The 12,947-nt window shown below is 33.3% G+C and overlaps 1 protein-coding gene and 1 long non-coding RNA gene across 2 annotated transcripts; one reads left to right on the forward strand and one right to left on the reverse strand.

Moving 5' to 3' along the window:
• The first annotated feature begins 53 nt into the window (after positions 1-53).
• On the forward strand, positions 54-7,432 carry Glyp (Glycogen phosphorylase). Its single transcript, XM_076418242.1, has 9 exons — positions 54-476; positions 3,202-3,730; positions 3,787-4,013; positions 4,093-4,230; positions 4,290-4,555; positions 4,664-5,186; positions 5,243-5,492; positions 6,393-6,595; positions 6,660-7,432. The coding sequence occupies exons 1-9, from the start codon at positions 234-236 to the stop codon at positions 6,828-6,830; spliced, it is 2,550 nt and encodes an 849-aa protein (XP_076274357.1). The 5' UTR covers positions 54-233; the 3' UTR covers positions 6,831-7,432.
• Positions 7,433-9,149: 1,717 nt separating this feature from the next.
• LOC143205169 (uncharacterized) lies at positions 9,150-11,981 on the reverse strand. Its single transcript, XR_013007772.1, has 2 exons — positions 11,794-11,981; positions 9,150-9,511 (listed from the first exon to the last, which is right to left on the reverse strand). It is a non-coding gene; the product is annotated as an uncharacterized LOC143205169 (long non-coding RNA).
• Between the last annotated feature and the right edge of the window lie 966 nt (positions 11,982-12,947).

The following is a 12,947-nucleotide window of genomic DNA, read 5'->3' on the forward strand; positions in this document are numbered from 1 at the left end:
AAAAACGAAACCAAAACATTTTCCGAATTTTCCCGACGTAACGATTTCCGACCGGAGGATGCGGCAACAGCGACGCAAGCGCCGGCCTATCCGCGGCGAGCGCTCGCAAGGTGACCCCTGAGAGCCCAAAACAATTCAGTCGTCTTGCCGGGTCGTTCTCAGTTCAACTCTCCAAGTCGATTTGAAACCCTTCGAGAAAGATTTACCTTTGATTATTCTTAGACTAGTTGAAGATGGCTGCCCCACAATCTGATGTCGAGCGGAGGAAACAGATCAGCGTGCGGGGTATTGCCGAAATCGACGATGTTAACGAGATCAAGAAGACCTTTAACAGGCACGTCCACTACACCCTGGTGAAAGACAGGAACGTCGCCACGTCCAGGGACTATTATTTCGCTCTGGCCCATACCGTCAGGGATCACCTGGTGTCTAGATGGATTCGTACCCAGCAGCATTACTACGATGTCGATCCCAAGGTATTAATTTCTTCATTTTATAATGTTTTCCTAATTTTACTCGACTCATATCTGATTTAATTAACCATATATATCTTTTTGCTAGACAAAATATATTTGTTTTTTAGAATTAAAAGTATTATATCAAAATAAGTATAATAGGTCAACGCAAATATAACATCAACAAAAATAAGATAATAATGTGATATATTTCATAAATGATCAAATTATCGGATATATAATACTATATTTTTTAGGTAATTTTCATTTAATTTAAATAAATATTAATAAAACAGAAACTACGAACACTACAACTAAAATTCCATAAATATGCAGACTTCCTATACTTATTACCCCAAATGAACTAAATTTATTAATTAGCATAACATACATATTTAAGACATTTATGTTTTTTTTGCTATTTTTCATGTCTATTTTGCTTAGTCTGAAAATATCATAAAATTTTTAATCCGTATTATCCTATATTTTCTGAAATAATACGATAAGATACGGGATAAATAAAATAAAAAAGCTTATTATCTATAATACCATATGTGGAACAAAACTGATAAATGCAAAATATTTGGCTGATTCCGACAAAAATCAATTTTGAGTCAAGAAACGTCAAGTCTTTGAGATAAATTAATTAAGCCCGTACGTGGTATTCATTGCATCAACTGATCTCATGATAGGTCATTATTGTTATATCAAAATTCCTGTTAATTTTATTTGATATTATTATAATAAGATTTATCTTAGGAAATAATTTTGGCAATGTTGCTAACCCTAGTTAAACTGTGACAGTCAAAGTAATCATACTGTCATTTATTAATAAGATTCAGAAAAGTTATGTTTACACAATAATAACCTAATTAACATGTAGTGAAATTTTTGACAACAAACAATGTACATGTATTTTTAATTATTCAATACACGGAATCATATATGTGTTGAAATAGTTCAATTTTGCAATTTGGCCTCAGTCCAAGACTGTCAGTAAAACGTGCAAACTTTTTTTTTCGATTTTTTTATTGAATTTTGAACAGCCGGCTAAAATAACGAATTGATGGTTAATCACTATTATTTTTGGGTGAAATGAAGGTGACATTGAAAAAAAAAGCTTTATCATAAATATTTCACTATTTTATTATATGGGACTTGAGCGACTACACGATTTTTTTGAGTAACATTTATTACAAAAATAAATCATTTGTTATTACATCTATATTTGATAAGATATATTTAGTATTTATTATCTGGCTTAAAATAATTAAAGATAATTTTAACCACGTGCGTGCCTTTTTTAATACACACATCCACAAATTTAAATATAACTTTACCATTTTTATTTTTAGATGACATCATTTATTTCTTGAGATGTTCGTTCAACATTCAATTACAATATTTAATCTGTTATAATATTTGCTTAAACACTGTTCTTAATGGGACGCAACGACTTTAATTGCTTAAATTGAAAATTGTGTTATATATTCGTTCTGATGCCACTGGTTTCTTTTAAACTGGGTTGCCATCTATATATGTGTTGGGATAACTAAATAGTAAAATTATTTAGTTAACAGTCTAATGATAAACGAGTATTATGGATTAAACTTAATAATTATTTATGGCGCTTTATTAATCGTTTAATAGGAAACAAATATTTATATAAATACTAGATAGATGATGGTATTACCCCTGACACATATTGTCTTTAATAATATATATTTAATACTTTTATCTGTGTATTTCAACGTTATCTCGAGTTTATCATTATATTAATATTACATGTATATTAGATTATGTTAATAAATCTATGTATGTCAAGAAAAATAGTTCGAAATATCATCATTTTCTCACTTGAATATCGCTATACCGTTTAAACAAATGATAATCAACTTTTTATTCGAATTGCAGTAACGTTTCGCACCTTTTGTGATACTTTCAAGGAGACCCGTCTGTTATAAGATATTGCTGTGCCCTTTCAAAAAATATTTGGATTTTTATCAATTGATTAATGAACTCTTATCTTGTTAACAATTATTTTATGCGTTTGAGCTGGGTTTATGCCCCATAATTATTGTAATTTATTATTTTGAAAGCATTTTGGGAGCCAATTCTTTTCAATTAAGGTTTGATTTCGACATTATATTGAATCTAATTGTTGAGTTGAACCAATTAAAGATTATTAGAGAACAATGAAGGAATCTAAAAAGTTATTTTAGTCTTGGAATGTTGTGTGACTAAATACATTGATTTCATATACTCGTTTTTGGATATTCTTTTTCAACTATTCTTACACCATTTAAACAAATGGTAATCAGAAGGCGTCAAGACTGGAGTGTATTACTAGTGCTCCAAAACTTTTTATTAGAATTGCAGTAATGTTTCGCGCCTTTCGTAATACTTTCAAGGAGACCCGTCTGTTATACGATATTGCTGTACCATTTCAAAAAATAGTTGGATTTTTATCAATTGATTAATGAACTCTTTATCTTTTTCACAATTATTTTATGCGTTTGAGCTGGGTTTATGCCCGATTATTATTGTAATTTATTATCTTGGAAGCCTTTCGTTGACTTCGACATTATATTGAATCCAATTGTTAAGTTAAACCAATTAAGGATTATTAGAGAGCAATGAAGAATATATAGGGAACAATGATTAATTATATTGAATTGAGATACTTATTTTTGGATATTCGTGTTCAATTCTTTTTATTAACTATTGTGTTCCTATTTCTTTCTAGAGAGTGTATTATCTTTCACTGGAGTTTTATATGGGACGAAGTCTGTCAAACACTATGATCAATTTGGGTATACAGTCGTCCTGTGACGAGGCCCTCTACCAACTGGGTCTCGATATCGAGGAACTCGAAGAGATCGAAGAAGACGCCGGTCTGGGAAATGGCGGTCTGGGCAGGTTGGCCGCTTGCTTTTTGGATTCAATGGCTACTTTAGGTATGGCAGCGTACGGTTACGGCATCCGTTACGAATACGGTATTTTCGCGCAAAAAATCGTCAATGGCGAACAAAGAGAAGAACCCGACGACTGGCTGAGGTTCGGGAACCCATGGGAGAAAGCTCGTCCCGAGTATATGCTGCCAGTTAACTTCTACGGTAACGTCATTGATACTCCCGAAGGCAAGAAGTGGGTGAACACGCAGGTGGTATTTGCCCTGCCCTACGACAACCCCATTCCTGGATACAAGAACAATGTAGTGAACACCCTGAGACTGTGGAGTGCCAAAAGTCCCATCGACTTTAATCTGAAATTCTGTAAGTTGCTTTGCCTCTGGGATTTTTTCCTGGGAATGATATCTGTTCGTTTACAGTTAACGATGGTGATTACATTCAGGCTGTCATTGACAGAAACTTGGCCGAAAACATATCAAGAGTCCTCTATCCAAATGACAACTTCTTCGAAGGAAAGGAACTGCGTTTGAAACAAGAATACTTCATGGTTGCCGCCACTTTACAAGATATCATTCGTCGGTTTAAATCGGCTAAATTTGGCACCAGGGCTACAACTAGGAACAATTTTGATCAATTTCCTGAAAAGGTTTGTCGCATTCATTTAGTTATCGTATCTAATCAGATATAGAATCTCCACCAAACTCTTAATCATTTCTCGATATCAGGTTGCAATTCAGTTGAACGACACGCATCCTTCCTTGGCCATCCCAGAATTGATGAGGCTTTTGGTCGATGTGGAAGGTCTACCTTGGGAAAAAGCGTGGGAAATTACTAAGAGGACTTGTGCCTACACCAACCACACTGTAATTATTGAAAGATAATGTAACAGTTCAATCTGGCTAACAAAAACACTTTATCTTAGGTGTTACCTGAAGCTCTTGAAAGATGGCCTGTTAGCTTGTTGCAGAACATCCTTCCCAGACATTTGGATATCATCTATAGGATCAACCACGACCATCTTCAGGAAGTCGAGAAAAGATGGCCTGGAAACTGGGACAAGTTGAGGTCCATGTCCCTGATCGAGGAAGATGGAGAGAAACGTGTGAACATGGCTAATCTTAGTATTGTGGGCAGTCATGCTGTTAACGGTGTAGCTAGGATTCACTCCGAAATCATCAAGAGTGACTTGTAAGTAATATTTGTTATTTCCTTGTTTTATTTATGCTAATTATATATAAACAAACAAGTAGGAAGTCCATGTTACTATTTAAGTTAATATTTTCTATTTGTTATTAGATTCAGAGATTTCTATGAACTAAGCCCAGAAAAGTTCCAAAACAAAACCAACGGCATAACTCCTAGAAGATGGTTGTTGCTGTGCAATCCCGGTCTGAGTGACTTGATCTCCGAAAAGATCGGCGAAGACTGGATCGTCCATCTCGATCAGTTGCAGAAACTGAAAGCTTACGCCAAAGACGCCAACTTCCAAAGAGCTGTGATGAAAGTGAAACAGGAGAACAAACTTAAATTGGCCCAACTTCTCGAGAAGGATTACGGCGTCAAGGTCAATCCGGCTTCCATGTTCGATATTCACGTCAAACGTATTCACGAGTACAAAAGACAGCTCCTGAACTGCCTTCACATCATCACGCTCTACAACAGAATCAAGAAGAATCCATCGGCTAAGATCGTCCCGAGAACGATCATGATCGGAGGCAAGGCCGCCCCCGGTTATTACACCGCTAAGAAAATCATCAAGTTGATTAACTACATCGCCAATGTAGTGAACAACGATCCAATAGTTGGAGATAAATTAAAGGTGATTTGGGAGAAGGTATATCGATTTGCTTTACTCATTGGTTTTGATGTGTTTAGGTAATCTTCTTAGAAAATTATCGGGTCACCTTGGCAGAAAAGATTATTCCCGCAGCTGACCTGAGCGAACAGATTTCGACAGCTGGTACTGAGGCATCTGGAACCGGTAACATGAAGTTCCAATTGAATGGAGCACTAACCATCGGTACTTTGGATGGAGCCAACGTTGAAATGGCGGAGGAGATGGGTAGAGAAAACATCTTCATTTTCGGAATGACCGTTGAGGAAGTCGAGGAATTGAAGAGGAAAGGTATGTCCCCATGATAGCATTCGTTTACTTTGGAAAGTAGTAGAACTCAATACTCTTCAGAGTATATCCTTTCTCCAGCAAAATAGTGTTAACTAAAGCCACCTTGATATAAAGAAACTGGAATAACGTATTTATTTAGCTCCCTCGTTACTTTTTTTGAAAGTACTGGCGCACTCACCAAAATTTCAAAAATTTTCAATTAGCAATGTTGCCAGATTGCGTGAATTGTATCGAAATATTTAAAAAATTATAAAATGTATTAAGAATGGCAAAATTAATGGAAAGTCAGTTATCAGGTAAAGATTTTCGCAATTATTTAAGATTAAAAAATATCTTGGTCTATAAAACAACTATTAAAATTATTTTATACAACTTATAAATATTAATATTTTTAACTTATTTTCAATTATTTATAATGAAATTAATATAAAAAGTTGTATTTCTACAGAAAAATATTAAATATCAATATAGCAGCATTGTGAAGTTTTCATGAATGAGTAAACTGTAATGCTATGGGTCCATTTAATAAAGCAGTGAACTCGCGTCATCTAAATTTATGACGAAAAAAAGTCGCAATGTTGCCGCATCAAGTTTGAGTTTTGGTTCATTTTGGCCATAAAATTCTAATCTAAATACAATAATGAAAGGATAAATCGAATTTGGCATACGTTCGACGGTGTTGATGATGTGCATTTGCTGTGTTATTGAAAGGACTATACATGACAGTTTTCAGGTTTTCAGTCACCGCGGTTGGCGACTGGTGCGCTGATAGTTAAGATCCACCTCTACCCAATCTGAAATTCACTCTTACTACTTTCCAGAGGAACTCTAGAATCGCAGATATATCCTAGATATTTTTATTTTACATAAGACAATGTTTTAACATCCATTTCTATACAGGCTACAATGCTTACGACTATTACAATTCCAACCCCGAACTAAAACAAGTAGTGGATCAAATTCAAAACGGGTTCTTCAGTCCCAACAACCCAGACGAATTTAAAGATTTGGCCGATATTCTTCTGAAATATGATAGATTCTTCTTACTGGCTGATTATGAAGCTTACATCAAGAAACAGGATGAAGTAAGCGCTACATATCAGGTAAGATGAAGTGGTCCCCTGCAACATTTATATTTTCTAACGTCCTTGCTACTAATTATTTCAGGATCAGGCCAAATGGTTGGAAATGGCCATCATAAACGTGGCTACTTCCGGAAAATTCTCCAGCGATCGTACCATCATCGATTATGGCAAAGACATCTGGGGCGTCGATCCTAACTACGAAAAACTCCCCGACCCATCAATTACAAGAGATTTGGCTCTAAAAGAAAATTAAGTAACGATACTTTTAGGCAGCTATATTCAATTGTTTCGCTTAAAATCGTATTCTAAAATAATTAAAAAGCTGATCTAATATAGTAACATTTCGAGAGTTTTTAACATATTTTCATTAATAAAAAATATTTAAATTCCATAGTTCTTACATGATTTAATGTAATCACAACGTTAATGTCGTACATAGTAAGCACAAAACAAAATTGTTTATTGTTAAAAATTTATTTGTCTCTCTAAATTTGTCTCGCGAAAACTCTCTAGTTAAGTGATAACGTCCTTTGTGAGGACATGTTTTCATGTTAATTATTGTAAAGTTTTTTTTAACTTGTTGAATGTTAAGATCGGTCCGTTGTTAACTGTTTTATCAATTTTAATATCGTATATGATCATCTTTTCTTAGTGCCATCAACAGTCATGAAACATTAACTAATCTTCATGAATAGATGACGTTGATCCAAACTGATATAATAAAATAGGAAGAGAGAAAAGTTTAATTTTTGTATCAATAGAGTTCTATTCTATGATGTATTTACGAAAATACTCGATTGTTTTTGATGCATGTTTGTTTTAGATTGAAAAAAAATATATGAGATTATAAGATTACGATTTCTTTTTTTTTTCGATTGGACCTGACCATGGAAGCAAATATTTCATTTATATATACTTTAGGAGTCCACTGAAGAACCCCTGGTTGTGTGGTACTACCCTAAGAGCTTACCTACTTTGTTTCAGCAGCCGACTTGATCTGTTAATTCCGCAGACTTTGATTTCATATGAAGGCGATTAAAAAAGTTTTTGACGGGTGTCGGCGACGATTTTGCAGTCTCGGGTCTATCGATAAGGGTTTTTGAAATTTATGTGTTCCTAGTAAAACAGGGAGCATTAAATATTGTATTGGTATTTTTTTTTGATCCGTAGTTACAAAGCAAAGTACTCGCAGTCGCCAGAATTTAAACCAGCTGATAGCCAGAGTGAATTGTGTTTGTATTTTGTTGACGATAGAATAAAGAAATATCTCTATTCCGTTTGTTGACTGAGTGGTGGTAGTAGAAGGCCGCGTAAAATATGATTCCAATCTAAAGGTGATCTAGTGGGCATCCTGAGAGATAGAATAAAGAAATATCTCTATTCTGTCTGTTGACTGAGTGATGGTAGTAGAAGGCCGCGTAAAATATGATTCCAATCTAAATGTGATCTAGTGGGCATCCTGGGAGATGCTAACATGAAGTTTTTTGATGATTGAAAGCAAACTACCAATTAACTTATTATTATTATAGTTTTAAGAAAGGATTTAATAAAAAAAACTAAGTCACAGGTGAGTTTAGTTCCGGTAAAAACCATACAGATAAGGCGATCTTGATAAATGATGTCAAAAGCTTTGGGGATGTCCAATAGAACAACACCTAGAGGAAAAAACTGTAGTAGTATATCGGTTGGTTTATTTTTTTTATCTATTAATGATACGATTGTTGTGTTGTGTTTAAGTCCTTCTCAGAAACTAGATTTAATTTATGTCAAAAATGTAGAATTTCAGAAATACATATAAAATCGAACGAAAAGCTATCTCAATTTGAAAACTTTTAACGACTGATTGGTAGCCCATAAAAATCAGTAGGTCAAGTACAAATAAAACTTAGTTAATAAAAAGATATTCTAGAACATTGACTAAATCTTCAATATAAAATTAAAGTTTAAATGTTATTTAAAATAAAAAATATACTCAGAGTATTAGAAAGACAACATTTTGATTGACATTAACAGTCCTAATATCATGTTTCATCGACCTATGAAATTTAAATTAAAAACATTTAATTTCTAAAAAAATTGTATTGAATAAGATTCAATAAAAATATAATATGTCCACAAAATATAAAAATAATTCAAATGTCGATGGAAGTTGTTTCTACGAATATCTTGGTTGTGGGTCTGGAATGATGGAAATAGGCACTACAAATATATCGTAAGATAGTTTAGACATCAATGGTGTCAATTATGAACGGAAAGATGCCTTACTCCTTCAATTTATTTTTTATGCAATTTCGATTTTGATCTACTTCTATTTGAACATATTCTGGGATTTTATTCAGGATAACATTTTCACCATCACTTAATTGTTCATAAGCATTAGGCTGATTTTCTTCAAAAAAAAAATTGTTTTACCGACTAATATTATACTATATAATAAACTAATGGCTAATAATTTAATCACTAAACCATATAAAAAAAACTGTGTGGGGTCAATCAAGTTTAATTGTTAAGTTAAAAGGATGATAAGGTATCAATCATTATATTAATTATCTAGAAACAAAACACTAAATAATACATTTATACACGTTATATTTTTCCAAACACCAGGTATAATCAAGAAGGCCTTAAACTATATATTGAACATAAAACAGTAGTGACCTAATGCTAAAATTTACAAAAACTTTGGTAATTTAGAGTAAAATCTCACTTAAACATTATGGGATGGTTTAAATGTCTATTAGTATGATGGTTTAAAGTATAGCATAACATATATAAGATATATAATATAAAATTTATATTTTTATTCTGGTCCGACCAGTCTTACGTCGATAGAAGCCTCAGTGGAGGTTGTGGTCGTTGATGGTGTAGGGTACCAACGTCCGCACCCATGACCGAAATCGTTGTGTTGGTGGTGGTAATGATGGTGCTGATGATCTACAACAAAAATAGTCATTGAGTAATATGTAAGTCAGTTCATCATTGAGGATGTCGAGATATTCATTCGCAATAATCCGGCCATAATGCGAATGAGAGGACCAGCTGAATGCCACGTTATTACCGCCCAAATCATAACAGAATATCCCTCATGCCTGACTGTAGGTTTTTTAAACATAAAGCTGTAAAGAAAATTGATGGGACTATATCACATTCAACACCCATTCACAACATTTATTTCGGAGTTTTCCTTTCCATTCTGATTTTGATTAAAATTAATTCTAAAATACTAATAATTCAATACCTAAAAGATAATACTGTAATAATTAGAAGTCTCAAACGGGTAAGCGTTGTAAACTAAAATTCTAAGTTAACGCAGCAAAAATGCGACGTGCTGACATTATAAATTTTGATGGCGCGCATCGGCTATTTTATTAGATAGACTATATTTTACATTATAGTTTTATCTTTATGTTTTTTAAGTTTTGTAGAACTACAAATTACATACGGTAGTAGGATGGTATCAGTAAATCTTTCAAAATGAAATCTAGTGCATTTTTTATGTACTCGTTATTGCAGAATAAATAATAGATTTGAACAAATTTTGTTACAATAGGACGGTGCAACAGGTTAGGCCAGCCGTGAAACAGTTAATGTTTTACATATTAAGTTCGGCAACCGCATCAGCAATTAGTTTGACCTTGAAAACTTATAATACAAGAAATAGGTTAACCAGACAGACGTAAACTACACAAGCAGTAATAATAAATATGTGAGTTGGTAATGTTATAATTGCGAACGCATCATTTATAAATTAAAAAGTTAATTTAATTTTAAAGAGTCAATAATGAAAACATTGCGTTAGTGTTAAACATGCTTGGGCAGTATTTAGATAGTTTTAGCATAATATATAGTATTATAGTATAGTATTAGTAGTTGTAATTAAAATACAAATAATATAGTTTGTATTTGTATTTCAATTACTTCTTAATAAACTTCAAACTTTAAAATACATTTGAACATATAGTTTATTCAGTATAACAGTAAACTGACGTCATCACGATGTTGAATGTTTTGCCTATCGCAATTTTAATTCTAGTTAAAAAGAGATACAATGTTATCCGATATATTCGAACACGTAACCGAATCAGCCTACCAAAAGACACTGCCCCAGGAAAATCAACCATCAACGATTGGTATGCTAAGTTTAGACGTGGCGAAATGACCACCGAAGACGGTGAAGGTAGTGGACGCCCAAAAGAGGTTGTTACCGACGAAATCATTTAAAAAATCCACAAAATGATTTTGGATGACCGTAAATTGAAATTGAATGAAATAACAGACACTCCAAAGATATCAACTGAACGTGTACATGATATTATTCACGAAAATTTGGGTATGAGATAGCTCTGTGCAAAGTGGGTGCCACGCGAGTTCACTTTTGACCAAAAACAATGATGAGTTGATCATTCGGAGCAGTGTTTAAAGATGATCAAGCGTAACAAACCTGAGTTTTTGCGTCGATATGTGACAATGGATGAAACATGGCTCCATAAGTTCACTCCGAAATTCAATCGACAGTCATCCGAGTGAACTGCACACGATAAACCCGGTCCAAAGCGTGGGAAAACGCAATAGTCGGCTGGCAAAATTAAGGCGTCTGTATTTTGAGATACCCATGGAATAATTTTCATTGACTACCTTGAAAAGGGAAGGACCAGTTATTGGAAAGTTGGAGGGTTGCTATAACCATTGTATCATCCTTGAAGGGAATTATGTTGAATAAAAAAAAAATTTTGCCAAAAAAATGTGTTTTACTATGGTAAGCCGGGGACTTTTCAATTGACCTGTTAAAGCTTTAGAATACATTCATGTCAACAAATGTTACTAATTCAAACTGCCTGTACGAAGCAGATTAGAATAGTTACAGGAGTGTTATTTGAGACATTTTACTGATATTGCATGACAATTTAAAGAGAGGTTAGGGAGTGTGAATAATGCATTGTAACAAGAATTAATAGCAATAGAGAGTAACAGATGCAACACGTTCGGCCATATAAAGCAGGAATTCTAAAGGACAGACATAACATCTTATTTAGATCAATGCAGTATGGCTTGACTGCCACACTGTCTCGAAATGCTGAAGAAGTGCAAAAATGGATCGATGCTTGGATCACTGTCAAACCAATACCATTAACGAGGACCTAATATATTTACTATAATAAATATTACTTCAGGATAACTTAACACTAAAAGTTATAAAATCATGAAAAAATACATACCAAACGACCCAAAATGAAACGGACCAGGGGCTGGTACCGACGTAGACTCTCTTATCACCAAGAACGAGATAAGAAATAGAACCATGACTCGCGACATACTGAACATAATTGAAACTGAATAATTCTGCAATATATATTGCGTTGCTAGCTGCCGGTAGACAGAGTGTGAAGCTTCCTCAAAATCTGTCGCGTTTTAATAATAATGAATCTCTTTGAAATTGGGAATTTCCAAAGGTTATCGTAGTGCTTTTTATTGTATGGACATTGCGCAAATTAGTATTAATAATTTGTTTTTAAAAAGTTTAAATGATAAACTCAGTATCGTTGGTGTCAGAGAAAACATAAATGCAGCGTTTCACAAATCAATAATACAATTATTATCCCAACATAATATCAGTTTATGTGTTATATTATCTTATATAAAATAGGAATTAATATCATATAAATTACTGTAAAACACGTATAAATTTCAATATTTATACAGAAATAAAACTTATTTATAGAACACTGCCATGTAAATATTTAGGAAAAGCCAATTATTATTTTTATATACTCATTCCCACTGTCAGATTATACTAGATTTACATTTTATTTTGTAAATAATTTAGCGAAATGTCATTAAATATTCAAAATATACTTATTATATAAAAGGTGGGAGATAAAGATTCTCGGGTTTTAAAATCTATATATCTCTAAGACAACTTATTCAATAATGCCATATCATAGTGCGTTTAATATATAGTGGTTGATAGAAGCTTCTAGTTATAATAGTAACGTAATCCGTTTACTCAGTCAAAAGTTGTTCCAAGATTTATTGGAAGAAAACCAAGATCAAATACTCAAAGCACTAGTTTGGGTTTATTAACAAGCATTCAACAATTGACCAGGTCCACATAATATCAGATATTATCGAAAAAGTCTACGAAAGTAAAAAAGTATGATCAGCTATATTCTTAGTTGTAGCACCAGCCTTCGATAACGTTTGGCAAGAAGGCCTTGTTCATAAACTGCATAAAATGCTACCAAAACAACACGCCGAACTATTAAAATAGTACACTACAACTAGAATGTTTAGAGTCAAACAAGAAGAAGCTTACTCTACAACAAAAGAAGCTAAAGCAGGTGTACCATAAGAAAGTGTACTGGGATCAATG

Source organism: Rhynchophorus ferrugineus, unplaced genomic scaffold (assembly GCF_030347505.1).
Source record: "Rhynchophorus ferrugineus isolate W39M unplaced genomic scaffold, kcgeb_rfMv2 rfM11, whole genome shotgun sequence".
Classification (NCBI taxonomy): Eukaryota; Metazoa; Arthropoda; class Insecta; order Coleoptera; family Curculionidae; genus Rhynchophorus; species Rhynchophorus ferrugineus.